The sequence below is a fragment of the Anomaloglossus baeobatrachus genome, chromosome 9, assembly GCF_048569485.1.
Source record: "Anomaloglossus baeobatrachus isolate aAnoBae1 chromosome 9, aAnoBae1.hap1, whole genome shotgun sequence".
Taxonomy (NCBI): domain Eukaryota; kingdom Metazoa; phylum Chordata; class Amphibia; order Anura; family Aromobatidae; genus Anomaloglossus; species Anomaloglossus baeobatrachus.
The window spans coordinates 220341766-220361766 of record NC_134361.1 but is presented as its reverse complement, the minus strand read 5'-3'; the positions used below and the strand labels follow the sequence as shown (position 1 = coordinate 220361766).

The 20001-nt window shown below is 53.3% G+C and overlaps 2 protein-coding genes across 3 annotated transcripts; one reads left to right on the top strand and one right to left on the bottom strand.

Annotated features, from left to right (window-relative positions):
- Nucleotides 1-1808: 1808 nt before the first annotated feature.
- On the bottom strand, nt 1809-5375 carry SFT2D3 (SFT2 domain containing 3). The gene has a single exon (XM_075324573.1). It carries the CDS (start codon nt 5213-5215, stop codon nt 4601-4603), a length of 615 nt encoding a protein of 204 aa, XP_075180688.1. The 5' UTR covers nt 5216-5375; the 3' UTR covers nt 1809-4600.
- Nucleotides 5376-5426: 51 nt separating this feature from the next.
- Nucleotides 5427-10348, top strand: FTSJ1 (FtsJ RNA 2'-O-methyltransferase 1). Of its 2 annotated transcripts, XM_075322980.1 has the most exons (11): nt 5427-5504; nt 5791-5918; nt 6694-6763; nt 6844-6943; nt 7027-7105; nt 7202-7254; nt 7507-7560; nt 7653-7755; nt 9441-9524; nt 9613-9716; nt 9794-10348. In XM_075322980.1, the coding sequence occupies exons 2-11, from the start codon at nt 5798-5800 to the stop codon at nt 9995-9997; spliced, it is 972 nt and encodes a 323-aa protein (XP_075179095.1). In that variant the 5' UTR covers nt 5427-5504; nt 5791-5797; the 3' UTR covers nt 9998-10348. The 2 variants fall into 2 exon arrangements, with proteins under 2 accessions (XP_075179095.1, XP_075179094.1); XM_075322979.1 differs by lacking the exon at nt 5427-5504 and having other exon boundaries at nt 5511-5918.
- The last annotated feature ends 9653 nt before the right edge of the window (nt 10349-20001 follow it).

Here is a 20001-nt window from a genome sequence, read left to right as displayed (position 1 = left end):
GCTCAGAGACCCCAGAGACTGTCGCTGCCCCCCACAGCATGGTCCATCGCCCCCATAGTTCCATCTGCACCCAAACTAAACCTGACAGACCCCAGCACAAGTCAGCGGGATATGTTATAAGGCTCAGGATAAGAAAAACATGGCGGCTTGCTTACAGCCACAGCGCTGGCCCTGATTATGGGCTGTGTCCGGTACTGCTGCTCCCTCATTACTGAGCTGTAATACTGGAGACAGCCTATAGTCAGAGGTGGCGCTGCTGCGGGCAGGAAACCGCCATGTCAGGCCACAGACGGCATAAGAGTCATATCTAAAATGGTGGAAAAGCGGAGCTGTTACTATAGCAACCCATCCGGTCATTGCTTTAGGTTAAAAATTGGGAGCTCAAATATAATTGGGTTGCTATGGTAACTGCCCCCCAGTTTTGATAAATCCCCCTCCTCCCTGCATGACCGGATCCGTCAGTTTTATTTACAGGTGGATGGAGCTGGGCGAGGACATTTTATTGTGGGGAAGGGACGCCATTTTAATAACTTTTTTTCTTGGTTGGGGGGGCGGGGGGGGGGTGCAATGACCTAAAAGGCAAATTTAGGGCTGTGTAATGGGCGGTTTCTTAGACTTTGACAACCCGGACTTTCTTGTACCAGAGAGTATAGGTGGGCTTTCATTTCTGAACTGGGAAGGGGGTGATTTTAACCTGGTTTTTTTCGATTAAAGCATTTTTTTTTAGTTATCTTAGTAATGCATGTTCTTCTGAGGAAGGACTTTTATCAGGACCAAAACGGCAGAGACGGGGCTCTCCAGCACCCCCGGGGCCTCTCCAGCACCCCTGTCGCCTCCAATACCCTCGGAACCTCTTCAGCACCCCTGTGGCCCTCCAACACCCCCCGGACCTCTCCAACACCCCCTGAACCTCTCCAACACCCCCGTGGGCCTCCAGCACCCCCAGGACCTCTCCAGCACCCCCGTGGGCCTCCAACACCCCCAGGACCTCTCCAACACCCCCGTGGGCCTCCAACACCCCCAGGGCCTCTCCAGCACCCCCATGGCCCTCCACCACCCCCTGAACCTCTCCAACACCCCCAGGACCTCTCCAACACCCTCGTGGCCTCCAACACCCTCGTGGCCTCCAACACCCTCGGAACCTCTCCAGCACCCCTGTGAGCTCTCCAGCACTCTCGGGGCCCTCCAGCTCCCCCATGACCTCTCCAGCACCTCTGTGGCCCAGCAGCAACCCAGTGCCTCTGCAGCACCCCTGGGGTCTCTCCAGCACCCCCAGAGCCTCTCCAGCACCCCCAGAGCCTCTCCAGCACCTCTGTGGCCCAGCAGCAACCCAGTGCCTCTGCAGCATCCCTGGGGTCTCTCCAGCACCCCCAGGACCTCTCCAGCACGCCCAATGCAATCCAGCACCCCCGGCTCCCATGGTTCTCTGTCAGAACTCCATAGTTTAGTCAGTGTACGCGCACCACAGCAATCTAGCTGTTTAATAGATTGACAGTGGCATGTTAATGGTTTAACAGTAGGGATCGGAGCGAGCCCTGGCTGACATTGGTGCAGGCAGTTGCCGGCAGTACGAGCCTGCTCCATACGCGGCCCCCCGACTGATTTAGTTAAGTAAGGGGGCACAATGCATCCGTCCATGTAGACCACCGTGCCACCACAGCACATCGTCTTGTGGAAATCCTCCTCTGCGGCACCTGACTCCATTTTTCAGCCGCAGACCCAATAACATCTCCTCGATTTCTTCAGGATTTCTTTCCTAAATAAATTTTTGGGGGGGCGATGTCATTATAAGATAAAGCAGCAGCCAATACCGGGTGCAACATTTATTACATTTTGTAGAAAAGAAAATCTCAACATTCTGGAATTATAAAACAACAGGTCATTAGAAAAAATAATAAATCAGTAAATCTGGTAAAGACCCAAAAAATAGATTCAGAATCTATATAAAAACGGCAATGTGTAAGAGCCTCCTTCCTGAGCAGACGCTGCAGCGTGCCCTGTGAGAAAACCGATCCCCTCGGTATTAGATCATTCCCCCCCGATAATGGTGAGAGCAATAGAGAGGAATCTGGGGTACATGGGATAAAGATTGGGGGGGGGGGTCAACATGGCGCCGAGCTGGACAGAGATGCCTCATAAGAAGCATTAGCGCTGCCGGTCGTGTGTGAACAACGAGCTCCGCCATCAGCATTCGATATTAGTACGGCTCGGAGTCACATCGGTAGTGACACATGGTAATCCACCCAGATCTCTCCGCCATGTTTTACCAATCGCGGAGCAGCACGGCTTTTTGTATTCATTAACACTGCTGCAGACAATCATCAACAGCTGCCGATCCCCCAGGAATAATGTGACCCCATTAGCTTCATTCTACTCAACCTGAGATCATGTATACTCCTTATTACAGAGTGTGCTGTATCTGGGCCTAGAGAGCGGTCCTCCTGAGCAGCGCTCCTCGAGCTTCTCCCTATAGATACAAAGGAGAGACGTTGGGGCGGATGCCCAGCACATTTTCTGGTGCCCGTCCCCTTTCTTCAGGGAGCGCACACGTCTACACATCTCTGCAGGTTCCCTTCACATTCAGAGGTCGCAGCTGTGCAATATTTAGATCCCAGTTAAGGGGGACGTGAATGTCCAAAAACAGTGTATTCAGGAGTTGCTGAACATGGGGCTAGACTAGGTTAATGCAGCTGCACTAAAGGGAATGTGTCTGGGTTTTCAGGTGAGGGTCTTGTTCATGTCCATTGACAAGATAGGCACCTGACATACAGGCAGAATACTTAAAGCCCCCAGTACGGCCAATAAAGGGTTAGTGCGGTTCAGTCACTTCTGCATCCTGAGGTCCCCGGTGACATCACATCTTCTGTACACCTGTATGGGACATGGCGACCATCACACGTCCCAGCAGGAACCAGGAGACAGGAGGTCACCTGCCCCTCTCCATGCATAATGGCCACATTACAGAGCTGTGATTGGTCAACAGGGACTAAAGCTGGGTTCACACTAAGCGACAGCGACGTCGCTGTTACGTCACCATTTTCTGTGACGTAACAGCGACCTTGTAAGTCGCTGTTATGATCGCTGCTTAGCTGTCAAACACAGCGACGCAGCAGCGATCATAACGTCGCTGTGCTACATGTGCAGAGAGCAGGGAGCCGCGCTTAGCGCTGGCTCCTTGCTCTCCTAGGTACAGTACACATCGGGTTAATTAACCCGATGTGTACTGCAGCTACATGTCACAGTGCAGAGAGCAGGGAGCCGCGCACACTGCTTAGCGCTGGCTCCTTGCTCTCCTTGCTACAGTATACATCGGGTTAATTACCCGATGTGTACTGCAGCCACATGTGCACAGAGCAGGAGCCGGCGCTGGCAGCAAGAGCTGAGGCTGGTAACGAAGGTAAATATCGGGTAACCAGGGAAAGGTCTTCCCTTGGTTACCCGATGTTTACGCTGGTTACAGTTTACCGCAGCTGCCAGATGCCGGCTCCTGCTCCCTGCTCTCTTCATTTCGTCGCTCTCTCGCTGTCACACACAGCGATGTGTGCTTCACAGCGGGAGAGTGACGACCAAAAAATGAAGCTGGACATTCAGCAACGACCGGCGACCTCACAGGAGGGGCCAGGTCGTTGCTGGATGTCACACACAGCAACGGGACGTCGCTGCAACGTCACAGAAAATGGTGACGTAGCAGCGACGTCGTTGTCGCTGTGTGTGACACCAGCTTAACACTGTAAACAGACGTTAGGTAAACAACAGAATCTGCATAGCATCTGCTGTGTGGGGGGGGTCCTGCTCTATGGCGTGCGTGTGGGGGTCCTGCTCTATGGCGTGCGTGTGGGGGTCCTGCTCTATGGCGTGCGTGTGGGGGTCCTGCTCTATGGCGTGCGTGTGGGGGTCCTGCTCTATGGCGTGCGTGTGGGGGTCCTGCTCTATGGCGTGTGTAGGGGTCCTGCTCTATGGCGTGTGTAGGGGTCCTGCTCTATGGTGTGTGTGTGTAGGGGTCCTGCTCTATGGTGTTTGGCGGGGGTTGGAGTCCTGCTCTATGGTGTGTGGGGGTCCCACCAGCAGCTGATGGAGAAAGAAAGGTCAGACATGTTGAATTTCATCAGGTGTGATCCTTTGTCTCTGGGAGAGGAGCCCCCTATAGTGTACAGTGTGCTTAATATAAGCAGGAGAGTCACCGCACCAGCAAAATACAGGCACGAAGGGTCCAATAATGAGAGAAGCTGGCAGCCAAAGTCCAGCGGCCCAGATAGAGGCCCCATCTTCACAGGGGCCACAGTTCAGGAGCCCTCAGAGTCACAGGGGCCTAGAGAAGAGTCCTCAAAGTAACAGCGGCCACAGTCCAGGGGCCCTCAGAGTCACAGGGGCCCATATAGAGGTCCCATCTTCACAGGATTCAGTCCAGGGGCGCCCATACAGGCCTCATCTTCACCGGGGCCACAGTCCAGATTCCTATCAGTAAAGGCTGTGTCCTGAGAGCAGCGCTTCCATCCAGTGGCTGCACAGTTGTTCCATAACTACAACTCCCAGCATGCCCCGGATGTCAGTCGTCTTGCTGGTCGCAGTCCCGGGGCCGCCCCTCCTCTTGTCAGGGCCTCTACACGGGCAGCGCTTTGGAGACCCCCCTCTTCAGCAGACCCCCGCACAGGCCGCTGATGTAGCGCCTCCCCGCGGCGCCGCCCGGTAGCAGGCCCAGCAGCAGCGCGGCTCCGGTGATGACCTGTGCGGCGGCCCCCAGCAGGGTGAGCGGGGTGCTCCGGAAGCCCAGCGCCGCGTACAGCGTGGCCCCCAGCGCGGCCAGGTAGAAGAAGGCCCAGGGGTCGGGCTCCCGGAGCAGGCGGCTGGGCCCGCGCAGGAGGCCGGCGGAGCACAGGCCCAGCACGGAGCCCATAGACCAGAGCATGGCGAACTTCCGAGCCCGGAGCAGCAGCAGCGGCACATACAGTCCGGCCAGGCCGAAGCACAGAGCGGCCATGCCCGCACACACCGCGGCCGCCATCAGCCTCTGCGTCCCGGACATCCCCGGCAGGAAAGGATCCGGATCCAGGGCGCTCCATGACCAGGACAGGCCGCCGCTGGGAGGAGAGAACCAGGCCCGCCACCCCGGCTCCGAGCTCTGCCGCTCCGCGGGGGAGGAGGCCGCAGACACGCCGCTGCTCCCGGCCTTATTCTGCGCCACGTACTCCTGTAACTGCCGGCCCAGGTCCGCCATGGTACCGCCGTCCGCCTGTGTCAGTGTCAATAAAGCTGCGCGAACGTCTCCATGGCAACTGCACTTCCGCCTTCGTCAACTCGGTGTACTAGAGACAGCTCCGCTCTGTGGAATTTCCGTCTCAGTGTAAATAAAGCTTTACTCTCTGATCAGTGTCAATTCAATAAAGCTTTGTAGAAGGGTTTTGTGGTTTTTTTTTCCCCTCTGACGTCACCGTACTATTGAGCGGCCATTTTTATGGAGTCTGATAAGCTCCGCCCACTGACTGTTCTGAGCGGCGCTGCACACGGTGAGTGAGTGCGCGGTACCGCAGAACCGGACCGGAGCCTCCCCAGCAGTGTGCACGGGCCCTGCCCGGGACATGGAGTGCTGCAGACTGTTAGGAGGCGGCAGAACGTCCATGATCTGACCATGCTCCTCCATAGACCAGAGCCCCCGATCTGCAGACCTATTCTATCAGTGGGATGAGCCGAGCCCTCAGCTTTGTAGCCCCGAGTCCTGCAGAGGCCCCTCATACACTGTACACTGGAGGCTCTGGGTGCTGGAGGTTATTCTTTATTTTTCTCTTCTGGAAGGATCATCATGGGGCGCTCCTCCAAGGACAAGAGGGACATCTACTACCGCCTGGCCAAGGAGGAGGGCTGGAGAGCGCGCAGTGCCTTCAAGCTGCTGCAGCTGGACGAGGAGTACGGGCTGCTCTCAGGTATCATCCGCCCCCTCCGCCCTGTGGTCGGGCCGCCCCGCCCCCTCCGCCCTGTGGTCGGGCCGCCCCGCCTCCTCCGTCCTGTGGTCGGGCCGCCCCGCCCCCTCCGTCCTGTGGTCGGACCGCCCCGCCCCCTCCGTCCTGTGGTCGGGCCGCCCCGACCCCTCCGTCCTGTGGTCGGGCCGCCCCGCCCCCTCCGTCCTGTGGTCGGGCCGCCCCGCCCCCTCCGTCCTGTGGTCGGACCGCCCCGCCCCCTCCCTCCTGTGGTCGGGCCGCCCCGACCCCTCCGTCCTGTGGTCGGGCCGCCCCGCCCCCTCCGTCCTCTGGTCGGGCCGCTCCGTCCCCTCCGTCCTGTGGTCGGGCCGCTCCGTCCCCTCCCTCCTGTGGTCGGGCCGCCCCGACCCCTCCGTCCTGTGGTCGGGCCGCCCCGCCCCCTCCGTCCTCTGGTCGGGCCGCTCCGTCCCCTCCGTCCTGTGGTCGGACCGCCCCGAGTCGGGGTTGTCGGCCGTTCTCAGGGCTCCCATTCATCACCCATGAAAACCAATCAGGCCCTGCAAATTCTCTCTCCTTTCTAATCAAAAGACCTTTTAGAAGTGCAGGAGCGGAGACTGGACTGAATAGGAAGCCACAGTCTGCTAAACCCATTGTAGGCAATAGGTGTCCCCCTCTAAGGACCCGGCCCCTCACGGATATTCACAGAATTAAAGGGACAACAACATATAATAAATAACCTGTGTTGAGTTTAGCTGAGCGGGGTCCTGTGTTCCCCCCCCAGGAGTGCAGCGAGCGGTGGACCTGTGCGCGGCCCCCGGGAGCTGGAGCCAGGTTCTCAGCAGGAAGCTCAGGTGAATGGGGGTCTCTGTGGCAAATCTAGGGGTGTCCATCCTGCCGCCAGTAATCAGCGTCTTCTCTCCTGTCTCCTCAGGTCCGGCAGTGAGGCCACAGAGGTGAAGATTGTGGCAGTGGACCTTCAGGCCATGGCTCCTTTACCCGGAGTCATCCAGATTCAGGGAGACATTACAAAGGTGGTGTCTGCTGGGAATGATCCGTCCCAATCCTCTGTCAGTTTGGGCGGGAATTGTTTATTGTTCTGGTTTCTTATTTTCAGGTCTCCACAGCTCATGAGATCATCCGACACTTTGAGGGGCGGCCGGCGGACCTTGTGGTGTGTGACGGGGCCCCTGACGGTAATGGCGGGCGTCTCTCCGATCTCAGATTTGCTCCCTACGTTCCCTGCTTTTGTTAGGATGTTGTTATTTTATGTAATGTCCTTTTTCCTGTAGTGACCGGACTGCACGACATTGATGAGTATATTCAGGCTCAGCTCCTACTGGCGGTGAGTATATCACCAGACGCCGGACCCCAAACATCGCCAGAGAAGGGGGGTCCGTGCGGTCACATTTCCACTCCTGTACCGTAGGATTTAAGAAAATTAGACCAAACCTTCATCTATTGTAAATCTGTCCATTACTATTTCCACAAGTATTGTCACCCAGCTTTTCCAGAACCCTGCATGCCGTGTCTGCCTAGTATACAGAATACGGGTGGCTGTGATGTCTGTTCACCGCTATATCTGATTTCCTTGCAGGCGTTAAACATCACGACTCACGTGCTGAGAGCGGGGGGCACGTTTGTGGCCAAGGTGGGTGATCCACGGACTGCTGCGCCCCTCCTTTCCTGGCCACGTGTCCTGAAGACGGGGACACTTCTCATTTTTAAATCCTCCATTTTTAGATTTTTCGTGGAAAAGACGTCACCCTCCTGTATTCGCAGCTCAAGATCTTTTTCCGGGAAGTCACATGCGCCAAACCTCGGAGCAGCCGCAATTCCAGTATAGGTAACCGCACACGTACTGGGCAGAAATCATGGGGTCTCAGATTGGGCTTCACGGAGATCACCCCCAAATGTAATAATTCCTCCTTCTGAGTATATCGGTACAGGGAAGCTCAGCGCTGATATACCGTATTTTTCAGTTTATAAGACGCACCCCAAATTTAGACAAAAAAGGGTGAAAAAAATAAAATGGGGTCCGTCTTATAATCCGGTGATGTCTTACTGGAGGGAGGTGGGGCGGAAGCGGTGGTGGAGTGGGAGGTCACAGGAGGCAGGGGTGGTGGTGGAGCAGGGCAATACTGCGGGCAGTGCAGCCGGCGGGTGTCGCAGATGCTGTCTCAGAAACTGTTGGTGGGTGTGCTGGGGCTGGTGTGCTGGGGCTGGTGTGCTGGGGCAGGTGTGCTGGGGCAGGTGTGCTGGTGCTGGGGCGTCTGTTCTGGGGCTGGGGAAGCTGGGCTGAGGCTGCGGCGGCTGTGCTGGTGCGCTGGGGCTGCAGCGGCTGTGCTGGTGCGCTGGGGCTGCAGCGGCTGTGCTGGTGCGCCTGTTCTGGGGCTGGGGAAGCTGGGCTGGGGCTGCGGCGGCTGTGCTTGTGCGCTGGGGCTGCAGCGGCTGTGCTGGTGCGCCTGTTCTGGGGCTGGGGAAGCTGGGCTGGGGCTGCGGCGGCTGTGCTTGTGCGCTGGGGCTGCAGCGGCTGTGCTGGTGCTGGGGCGTCTGTTCTGGGGCTGGGGAAGCTGGGCTGAGGCTGCGGCGGCTGTGCTGGTGCTGGGGCGCCTGTTCTGGGGCTGGGGAAGCTGGGCTGGGGCTGCGGCGGCTGTGCTTGTGTGCTGGGGCTGCAGCGGCTGTGCTGGGGCGTCTGTTCTGGGGCTGGGGAAGCTGGGCTGAGCTGCGGCGGCTGTGCTTGTGCGCTGGGGCTGCAGCGGCTGTGCTGGTGCTGGGGCGTCTGTTCTGGGGCTGGGGAAGCTGGGCTGAGGCTGCGGCGACTGTGCTGGTGTGCTGGGGAAGTTGGGCTGTGGGTGGTGAGAGCTTCAAATAATGGCGCCCAAATCCGGCTCATGCGCAGATTTAGCTCTCGGCTCAATGATAAGCTGAGATCTCATCTGCGCACGCGCCACCTCCGGGCACCATTTTCCTTAAGTCCGCTGCTGGGAGATCTTGAGCAGAGAGCTCCATCTGCGCACGCGCCGGCTCCAGACGCCATTATTGCCATTATTTAAAGCCCTCACCGCCCGCAGTCACTGCCGCAGACCCTGCACAGCCGCTGCAGCATTGCCCCTGCCCTCTCTTACCCCTCTCTACCACCCCACACCCCCCCCTTCCCGGTAAGCTACATTCGGAATTTAAGACACACCCCTCACTTTCCTCCCAAACTTTTGGGAGGAAAAGTACGTCTTATAATCTGAAAAATACAATAAATTATCATTCCCTAAATCTGAAAACTACAAATCCCAGCATTTCCTGACAGACCGGCAGACGGGAGCCCATAGCTTCAGAGCGGCTGCCCTATATCACTTATGTCTGGTACAATGCAGATTGCAGCGGTAAATACAGATGATCCCATCGTAGAGAAGATGCAATCTGCCGCTAGTATCGGGGGGTCTCGTGCCCCCCATTATTCTCCTATAGCCCAGTAGACAGTGCGGTTATTTCTCCATCCCTGCCTGTTAGTAATTCATTATTTCTCCTGTACAGAGGCGTTCGTCGTCTGCCAGGGATACAGCCCCCCGGAGGGGTACGCACCCAACATGTCTAACCCCCTGCTGGACCACTGCTACAGTGAGTGCTGGATTCCCGGGTTTCTGGATTTTGGATCCTTGATGCAGAGATATGAGATCAAATAATTCATGTTGCTTCATCTTCTTAGATGTGGATTTTAACCAGCTCGAGGGTCCGAACCGCGTGATCGTTCCCTTTCTGGCCTGCGGAGACTTGAGTGCCTACGACTCGGACAAAACATACCCTCTACAGGTAAGAGGACCCCACCCCAGGCCTCGCTGTATATAAAGACATCAGCACTAGAAGGCTTCTGGTCTCTTTCCCTGCAGTTGGAAAGTGGAAAGGAGTACAGCTACATGCCCCCGAATCAGCCCCCGATCCGTCCGCCCTATCAGGAGGCCTGCTTCTTAAAGAAGAACAATCTCCTTGCCAAAGAAAGACCCCCTTCCCCGGTGACCACCCCTTCAACCACCACCGTCGGTGAAGATGAAGCGGCGAGTGCTGCTGTCCAGACACTGTCCATTTCGTCTTGACAGAAGCGGTACTTAGCAGTTGCTGCCTTTTGTATCGGGGGGTGGGTGCTCTGATGACCCCCCCCCCCCCCGCCCCATCCACCGGTTCCTGGCAGGACGCCCTACTGACGGGGTCTGCAGTGCCGTATTGAATGGACGAGACTGGCGCACACGTCATGCAGTCGCCGTTTGTCAGCGTCACTCCACTTTCGACGCGGAATTGAGCCCTTTAAGATTTAAACATTTTATGTTTTATGTTCAATCTATTTTTATTGTAAACATATCATATTATACATATACAGCATGTAAAACTGAATGACTGACATGTCAAACTTTTATAAATTGCATAGTAAAGAAATCATGTTTTCTCCATCTGTCTCTATCTCAATTTGACTGAATAGTGAACACTTTACAACTATAGTCCTCAATAGACCTCTTCAACTTGGATTCCAACGAGAACCCAGGAAAAGGGAAGGAGAAGAGAAGAGAGAGAGAAGAAAAAAGGAAAGAAAGGGGGGAGAAGGGAGGGAATTAGAAGGGGAAGTGTGGGGGAGGTAGGTAGCAGCGTGAGTAAGCTGGGAAGACGAAGGCAGACACACAAGGGAAATGGTGGGTAGTTTGATTTTATTAGGGTGGGGGAGGGGCACTCTCTATCGTATGAGAATCAGGTGATCCTACATTCTTGTCCGGTTCACCCTGACCATGCTTTACTCCACCAATCTAATAAGATGTTATGGCTCCGTCAAAACAGTTTAACAAAATCTGGAGAATCTTTAAATAGGATCCATTCTCCCCAGGTCCTGCAAAATTTGTCTCTAGTGCCCGCAATGTCGGCAGAGAGCTCCTCCATCCTACATATGTTTGCCATTTCAGAGTACCACTCCGAGATGGGAGGTATCGTGGAGGACTTCCAGTACCTAGGTATGACGGAGCGCGCCGCCGCCAGGCAGAAGCGGAGTATGTCTCTCTTATGATAAGCGATTGAGTGTGGTAATATAGAGAGGAGGGCTATCTTGGGGCAGTTATCCACTGCTTTCCCAGTTATAAGCTGATAATTAGCAAGAACCTTTCCCCAAAACTGTTTTATTCCATCACACTCCCACCAGATATGCGTCATGGTACCGACATCTTGCCCACATCTCCAGCACATCGCAGACACTGAAGGGAATATAATATGTAGTTTAGACGGAAACTGGTACCAACGTGTCAAAATCTTAAAATTTTTCTCCTCTGCAGAGCACGTGACTGACAATTTATGAGTAAATAAGAAACATTTCTTCCACTCATCGGGGGAGAAGTGTTGCTTCAGCTCCTTTTCCCAAGCTAATTGGTAGCCTCGTTTGCCTGAGACCCCAACTCTGATAAGAATACCGTACAGAAGGGAGATTGTGTGTTCAGGCGGGATATTTTTAGTAAACAGTTCCTCAAAGGCACTACAAGTGCCTCGGACTCGATCAACTGTTCTCTCTGGAGAGACAAATGCCCGTAGTTGGAGAAACTCCAACCATTGTGAACCTCTAGACGGAAGCTGTGTCCGAAAGGTTTGGAATGAGGGTAATTTACCATCAATCAGTATGTGCCCCAAGCGGATGTCTTCCTCCGCCCTCCAGCCGAAGTAGCTTCTCTGTTTATATCCAGGGTGAAATGATGGAGTATAGAATAAGGAAGCGAGGGGACTAACTGACTGTGGAGGCGACATTTTTTTGGATACTATGTGACTAACTTTGAGCGTTTCTTTGATAAAATTTGAAAGCATCCCCACGCTAGGAAGATCTGAAGGAGGTATCCAAGGGAGGTGTTTGAGAGGAATCTCCATTCCTTCTTGCTCTACCCGTATCCATTGCTTAGAGTCACTGTTGAAATGCCAGTCTAATATACGGGTCAAGGCTGCAGCCTGCATGTAGACTCTGAAATTAGGAAGGCCTGCTCCTCCACACTCCCTTGGAAGGGTAAGAGTGCGTAAGTTGATTCTTGGTTTAATTTTACCCCATATGAATCTGGTAATAGCAGATTGAAGGGTACGAAAAAAAACTACTGGGAGGAGAAATGGGGATGGTTTGAAAGTAGTACAAAAAGCGTGGCAGGATATCCATTTTAATGACATTCATCCTGCCCATCCAAGATAATTTCAGTCCCCCGTAAGACTTTAAGTTCTTGATTGTACCTTCTAGTAGTGGTAAGTGATTAAGTGTATATAGTTTGGAGAGGTCCGCTGGGATTGAAATACCCAAATATTTAATGGCCGAAGGTCTCCATTTGAATGGGAAGTTAGACATTGCCCGGGAAACTTCAGTTTGGGTCAAAGAGATATTTAAGGCTTCTGATTTTGATAGATTAACTTTAAAGTTACTAAGGAGGCCGAATCGTTCGAATTCCATCATTATAGACGGGATCGATATATGAGGTTGAGAGATGTATAACAGGAGATCATCTGCATATAATGCAATTTTATGATTGGTATCCCCGATCTTGAGTCCTTTGATATTACTATTCCCCCTGAGAGCGTTAGCTAAGTGTTCCATGATGACTACATACAAAAGCGGGGATAAGGGGCAGCCTTGTCTGGTCCCGTTTCGTACAGCGAAGGAGGAGGATAAAGCCCCATTAACCCTGACCTTAGCGGTTGGGTTGTCGTATAAAGCGCCAATTTTCTGTATAAATCGGGGTCCCAGTCCCAACTGACCCAATGCTGCCCTCAGAAATCCCCAATGGACTCTGTCAAAGGCTTTCTCAGCATCGATGGCTAGGAGACCCAGCGGGACCGAATTGTTTTTAGCTTTAGCAATAAGAGACAAGGTTTTAATTGTATTGTCTCTTGCTTCACGGCCTTTGACAAACCCCACCTGGTCTGTGTTAATAACGGAGGGCAGGAAAGGGGACAATCTATCAGCCAAAATCTTAGAGTAGAGTTTTAGGTCCACGTTTAATAATGAGATAGGGCGATAGCTTGCAGCTAATAATGGGTCTTTCCCCGGTTTGGGGATCACGCTAATGTGTGCTTCCAGAGACTGAGGGGTTAGCCTTGTGTCTTCATCAATAGAATTAAATGTTTTGGCCATTATCGGGGCTAATTGATCCTTAAGCAATTTGTAAAAAGCCGGGGTGAACCCATCGGGGCCAGGGGATTTACCTGATGGAGTAATTTGAATTGCGTTACAGATTTCGGATTCTGATATATCCTCCTCTAGGATCTCTATAACATTGCTATCTAGGGAAGGCAAGGCTGTCTCCTGTATATATCTCCCGATTCTATCTGCCAGGTCAGTGGGTGGGAGCTCCGCATATTGCCCTTTAATATTATATAGGTCTTCGTAGTAGGACCGAAAGACCTCCAGGATCTCTGTTGGATCATATGTTTTGTCTCCTTTGGTGTTGATACATGGAATGTATGAGGTGTTGGCCCGGGGGTGCAGCAGTCGTGCCAAAGGACGACCACATTTGTCAGATGAATTATAATAAAAATTTCTTCAGCGCTCTATTGGGAGACCCAGACAATTGGGTGTATAGCTACTGCCTCCGGAGGTCACACAAAGTATTACACTAAAAAGTGTAAGGCCCCTCCCCTTCTGGCTATACACCCCCCGTGGGATCACGGGCTTACTCAGTTTTAGCTTTGTGTGCGAAGGAGGTCATACATCCACGCATAGCTCCACATTGTATAGTCAGCAGTAGCTGCTGACTATCTCGGATGGAAGAAAAGAGGACACATATAGTGTCCCCAGCATGCTCCCTTCTCACCAGATGGTGTTGCAAGGTTGAGGTACCTATTGCTGGTACAGAGGCCGGAGCCCCACATGCTGTTTTCCTTCCACATCCCCTTGGAGGGCCCTGTGGAAGTGGGATCTGTCGGCCTCCAAGCCCTGAGGCCGGGCTCCATCCACAGACCCAGAAGAACCTGATGGATGTGGAGCACGAGTACTATCAGGGACAAGGCCCTGCATCGGTCAGGTACTCGGTGTCTCCGGCAAGCACAGCACGCTCCGGGCTTGCTGGGCGTTATAGTGCGCCGGGGACATTAGTGATGGGCTTATGTTGCTGCAGCCATGGCTGAGCGACGGGTCATGTTTAGGAACTTGCGCCGACCGCTCATACGGCGGCGGCGCTGATGTGACTTGTAGTGCGCCGGGGACTTGGCGCCGACCGCGCTTTTACGGCGGGGGCGCCTGTAACTTTAGTCCCCGGCTTCTGAGGCCTGGCACCGCTTCGTTCCCGCCCCCAGCCCTGCCAGTCAGAGGAGGGGCGGGACGCTGTACAGATCTCAGCGCAGGGAGCTGGAGTCTGCTTTGCATTCTCCAGCCCCCTCTCACTGAACACAGGAGATGCCGGGTTCCCGCTCTTGGCTGGGGCTCGCCCACGGCCCGCCCCTCTGCACAGGACGTGGAAGAGAAGCCGGCAGCCATTATGGTTTCCACTCTGGGAGAACGGAACCAGGCACAGGTTTTTGAGCGACCTCATACTCGCGCTGGGCGGGCGATAGGCAGTACTGGTCCCACTAATACTGAAGTGGGCTTTTGAACTGTGTGCGGATATGCGATGCAGCACTGTACTGTCGCTATTCTGGGCATACTCTCCTAGATGGCTAGACAAGTGTTCAATGATTAGTCTGCAGTGTTTGTTGGCAGATTTGGCAACAGCAAAGTGCCAAGGCACAAGCTTTCATTGCCGCTTCGTTTGCAGGTGCTGCAATTGGGTTTATTGTCATGCTATACATGCACTATATGTCGTTTTTCTTGGCTAATGCACCTAGTTAAACAGACAATAGCAGCAGTAAGGCAAGGCTGCCAAGGCACAGGCTCTCAATGCTGCTTGATTTGCTTGTACTGCAGTGTTTTTCTGTCATGCTTGTCTGCTATACATTTCCTGTATGTCGCTATCCTTGCCTCATGCTCCTAGTTAACTAGACAACAGCAGCAGTAGAGCAGTGGTGCCAAGGCACCAGCTTGCAAGGCTGCTGCATTTGCATGTGCTGGCAGTGTTTACTGTCATGTTTGTATGCGATACATTCACTGTATGTCGCTATCCTTGTCTCATACTCCTAGATATATAGACAATAGCAGCAGAAGAGCTAATGTGCCAAGCCACAAGTTTTCAATGCTGCGGGTACTACAGGTGCTGAAGTGTTTACTTGTACTTCGTGCTTGAATGCTATACATTCACTGTAGGTCGCTATCCTTGTCTCAAGCTCCTGGATAAATAGACAACAGCAGCAGAAGAGCTAATGTGCCAAGCCACAAGTTTTCAATGCTGCGTGTACTACATGAGCTGAAGTGTTTATTTGTACTTCATGCTTGTATGATTATTTACTGTACGGTCGCTATCCTAGGCTATGCACTTAGATAGCTAGACAACAACAGCAGAAAAAGAAAAGGCCAATGAGGACTTTATCTGTTGCTTGTACTGCATGTAATACGAGTCTAGGACCCCAGTGCGGGCAATTGCTTGACCGGGGTTTTCGGCTATATGTGGTTAAAAGAACCACCTGTGCTTCCTGTCCAGAGACAGGGACGAAATTGCAGTTTCTTTCCGCTGTTATATTGGCTGTGACTATGGCTGACATCTTACAGTCTGGCAGCCCACGCAGTCCTTGGGCAATATAGTTGCAATGCCCCTGGCCACCATGATTTGAGGAGCAGCTCAAGGCTCCAGGGTGGTTTTCACGCGTCCCAGGGGGCAGGCTCCGACACGGACGTCAGTTCAAGAGGGCCTAAGCAGGCTCGCTGGGAATAGCCCTCGACTCCATCAGTGAAAGAGTCAGCTTCACAGCAGGGGAGATCTCTTTTCTAATATCGCAAGCAATTGCGTACTCGTCTGGCCCTCTGATCCTAGAGATGCAGTCCAGAAACGCAACGCTTTTCACGATAAGCGTTCTCCGACCGTATTAATGAGACACTCTCCTCCCTGATTGGACAAGCGCTAGCCCAGGTCCAAATGTGGATCTCCCGATCTCCAGGCTTGCAGCTGGATCTATAGTTGTAGTGGTGGATGGGGCTTCACGTCAAAATGCCATTGACAGATAGATAGGTTCTGGCCGCAATCTGTCTATGAAGCTATCGGCAGGTCGGTTGCTCCGGCAGTCGCAGCCGTGAAGGCACTCCAAGCTATTTCAGATAGTGTTGCGCAGAGGGACGCTGTCACCGGTACATCTCGGTCTCAGCAGCGTCTGTAATCTCGCAATCGCCGCATGGCGAACCATGCTGTTAAGGCTGTCCGAGACTCTACGAGCCGGACGTCGGTGGCATCGGCCATCTCCGTATTTTTTACGCAGAGCCTAGTGGTTAACAGATTGGATCAGATGCTTCTTCCAACAAAGTGCTTAACCAGGTTGCCTTTATCTAGTGATAGTCTGTTGGTAAGGGTTGAATGAATTCATTCAACTGTCCAAAACGACTCAAAAGGCCCAGAAGGGCATAGATTCCTAGCAGGCTCAAGTACGCCCGGGGAAGGCAGCCGGAGGAATCGCTACCAAAGCGTTTTTTTCTCATAATTTTCAGCCTTCTCACTCCGCTACCGCGGGGAGCAGACTCCCCCGCTTTAGCGACATTTACCTACCACAGGTCAAAGGCCGGTGAGAGAGAGTCAGTTTGTCTCAAACTACCTCTCCGACCGAGCCGAGGCTCTTCTGCAGGCAGGACGAGTGGTAATCCCTGTTCCTCTTCAGGAACCAGTTACGCCTTTTGCTTCGACCTGGTCGTGGTGCCAAGATAGGACGGCTCCTTCCGTCCCGTTCTGGAATTTAAACTGCTTAACAAGCACGTGACAACCAGGCGGTTCCGGAGGGAATCACTCCGCTCCGTCATTGCCTCACTGTCTCAAAGAGTTTTTCCTAACATCCATAGACATTAGGATGCTTATCTCCACGTGCCGATTGCTCCAAGGCACCGGCGTTGGCTACGGGCATATTTCGTTTTGTAGCCCTACCCTTCGGCTGGCGACAGCCCCACGGGTTTTTCACCAAGTTCATGGCAGCAGTGGGAGCAGTCCCGCGCTCTTACGGTCACTCTGTGATCCCTTTCTTGGACAATCTACTTGTCAAGGCACTCTCTTTTAGAAGCATGCCAACACAACCTGAACATGGCGCTGGACCCTTCCCAGAGTTTCGGGGAGGTCTTTGACTTCTTCTAAGTTGAACCCAATCGCTGGCATATCTTGGCATAGAGTTTTCACACTCTCTCAGTGATAGTGAATTCCGCTGGACAAACAGCGTTCACTACAGACGAGGGTGCAGTCTCTCTTTCAAGGAGGCGCCTCATCCAGAGGCGAGCCTTTTCACGCAGTTTCATCTGCGTCCGCATCATTAGAAGATTCTTCGCTAAGGGGAAGGAAGTCGATGTTCCTACACAGTAACGTTCCCCTTTCACAGACGGTCAAAGACCGTCTTCAGAGGAGTCCACTCTTCAACTCAGTGGTCTAGAGCTCTGGGCAGTGTATCTTGCACTGCAAGCTTTCCTGCAGTGGCTGGAATGCAATCAGAACCGAATTCAGTCGGACTATCCACAGCGGGGGCGTACACATTCCGGACGTACAACACTAGGAAGCAAGTCTTCCTCAGTCGCGAGGACGTGGACGCAGGGGAATGGGACCTGCTCCCGTTTGGCTTCAAGAAATCGGTAGCCGCGGGATGAGGACGGACGTCGACATCATGGCGTCTCGGCAACTACAAGGTCTCGATTTTCATGGCGGGAGCTCTGGCGACAGGCGCCTTGGCTCAAGATTGGTCGCAGTTCCAGCTTCCGATTGCTGCCGCACTATTCTCGTCGCCCCAGACTGGCCGAGGAGGTTGTGGTACCGAGATCTGTGGCATCTCACCGTCAGTCGACTGTGAGCATTACGTCAGGGTCACAATGAGACGGGCTCGCCAGCCGCGGTTTGCCAAGATATTCCACAACTCGTGGAAGATATTCTTATCTTGGTGTTTTGCTCAGGGAGTGTATCCCTGGCCATCGGCTTTGCCTACTTTGCCTGCCCTCCTGCACTCTGGTCGGGAAAACGGTTGGTCGCTCGGCTCCCTTTAAGGGCAAGTCTCGGCACTATCCGTGTTGTTTCAGAAGCGTCTAGCACGTCTTCCTAAGGTGCGCACGTTGCTACAGGGAGTGTCATATTGTGCCCCCGTACGAGCGGCCGTTAGATCCATGGGATCTGAACGAGGTACTCGTTGCTCTCCAGAAGCCGCCTTTCGAGCCTCTGATGGGAGTTTCCCCTTTCTCGCCTGTCACAGAAAGTGGCTTTTCTAGGGCGATCACGTTTCTTCGGCGAGTGTATGAGCTGGCAGCTCTGTCATATCAGGCTCCCTTCCTGGTGTTTCACCAGGACTAGGTAGTGTTGCGCTCCATTCAGGAGTTTCTCCCTAAGGTAGTATCCGCGTTTCAGCTTAATCAGGATATATCATTACCTTCATTTTGTCCTCATCCGACTCACCGGTTTGAAACGGGTTTACATTTGTTAGATCTGGTCAGAGGACTCAGAATCTACTTTTCCCGCACGGCGCCTATGCGCCGATCTGATGCACTGTTTGTCCTTGTCGCTGGTACGCGCAAGGGATTGCAGGCTTCTAAAGCCAACATGGCTCGATGGCTCAAAGAACCAATTCTTGAAGCCTACCGTTCTGCTGAGCTTCCGGTTCCATCAGGGCTGAAGGCCCATTCAACCAGAGCCGTGGGTGTGTCCTGGGCATTACGCCACCAGGCTACGGCTCAACAGGTGTGCCAGGCAGCTACCTGGTCGAGTCTGCACATTTTCACCAAACATTATCAGGTGCATACCTATGCTTCGGCGGATGCCGGCCTAGGTAGAAGAGTACTGCAGGCGGCAGGGGCCTCCCCGTAGGGGAGCGCTGTCTTGCAGCCCTATCAAGAGGTATTTATTTACCCACCCAGGGACAGCTTTTGAACGTCCCAATTGTCTGGGTCTCCCAATAGAGCGCTGAAGAAGAAGGGAATTTTGTACTTACCGTAAATTCCTTTTCTTCTAGCTCTTATTGGGAGACCCAGCACCCGCCCTGTTGTCCTTCGGGATTCTTGGTTTGTTGCGGGTACACATGTTATTCATGTTGAACGGTTTGCAGTTCTCCGATGTTATTCGGAGTGAATTTGTTTAAACCAGTTATTGGCTTTCCTCCTTCTTGCTTTGGCACTAAAACTGAGTAAGCCCGTGATCCCACGGGGGGTGTATAGCCAGAAGGGGAGGGGCCTTACACTTTTTAGTGTAATACTTTGTGTGACCTCCGGAGGCAGTAGCTATACACCCAATTGTCTGGGTCTCCCAATAAGAGCTAGAAGAAAAGGAATTTACGGTAAGTACAAAATTCCCTTCTTTTGACTCTCTCTCTATGGTAGAGAAATTTCTGGTCCAATAGGGTTTTTAGGTTAGTTCGTTTAAGGACAAGGTCAGCCAGAACTGTGGGGGTACGTGTCAGTTTATGTGTATTTTCCAGCTCATGTATCTGTGTTAACAAGTTATCAATCTCTTCAGCTCTTTCCCTCTTGATCCTAGAGCCGTGCTTAATCAGTATTCCACGTAAGACACACTTCAAGGTCTCCCATTGGGTAGGCTGAGAAGTTGGGTCAGAACTATGGACTTGCGTGAAGGAGTCAATTGAATCTCTCAACTCCGTTAGGCAGAGATTGTCTTTGAGTAAATTGTTGTTTAACCTCCAGGTCCATGAGCGCTGGGGGAGGGAGGGTACCTGAAGGGAAAGGTAGACTGGGGCATGGTCGGACCAAAAGATTTCCCCTATCTCTGTAATGGGATGCCAAGCCAACGCTCCGTGGCTTACCAGAAAAAGGTCTATCCTGCTGTATGAGTTGTGTGGTGGGGAATAATATGTGTAGTCCTTACCTTGGGGGTTAAGGATTCTCCATACATCAATCAGTCGGAGGGCGTGAAAAGTCCGCTTTAGGGCACTAAGTTCCTTAGTGCGGACCAGGGCTGTGGAGTCGGTAAGCCAAACCTTCGACTCCGACTCCGACTCCGACTCCTCAAATTCTCTTGCACCGACTCCGGCTCCGACTCCGACTCCGGCTCCGACT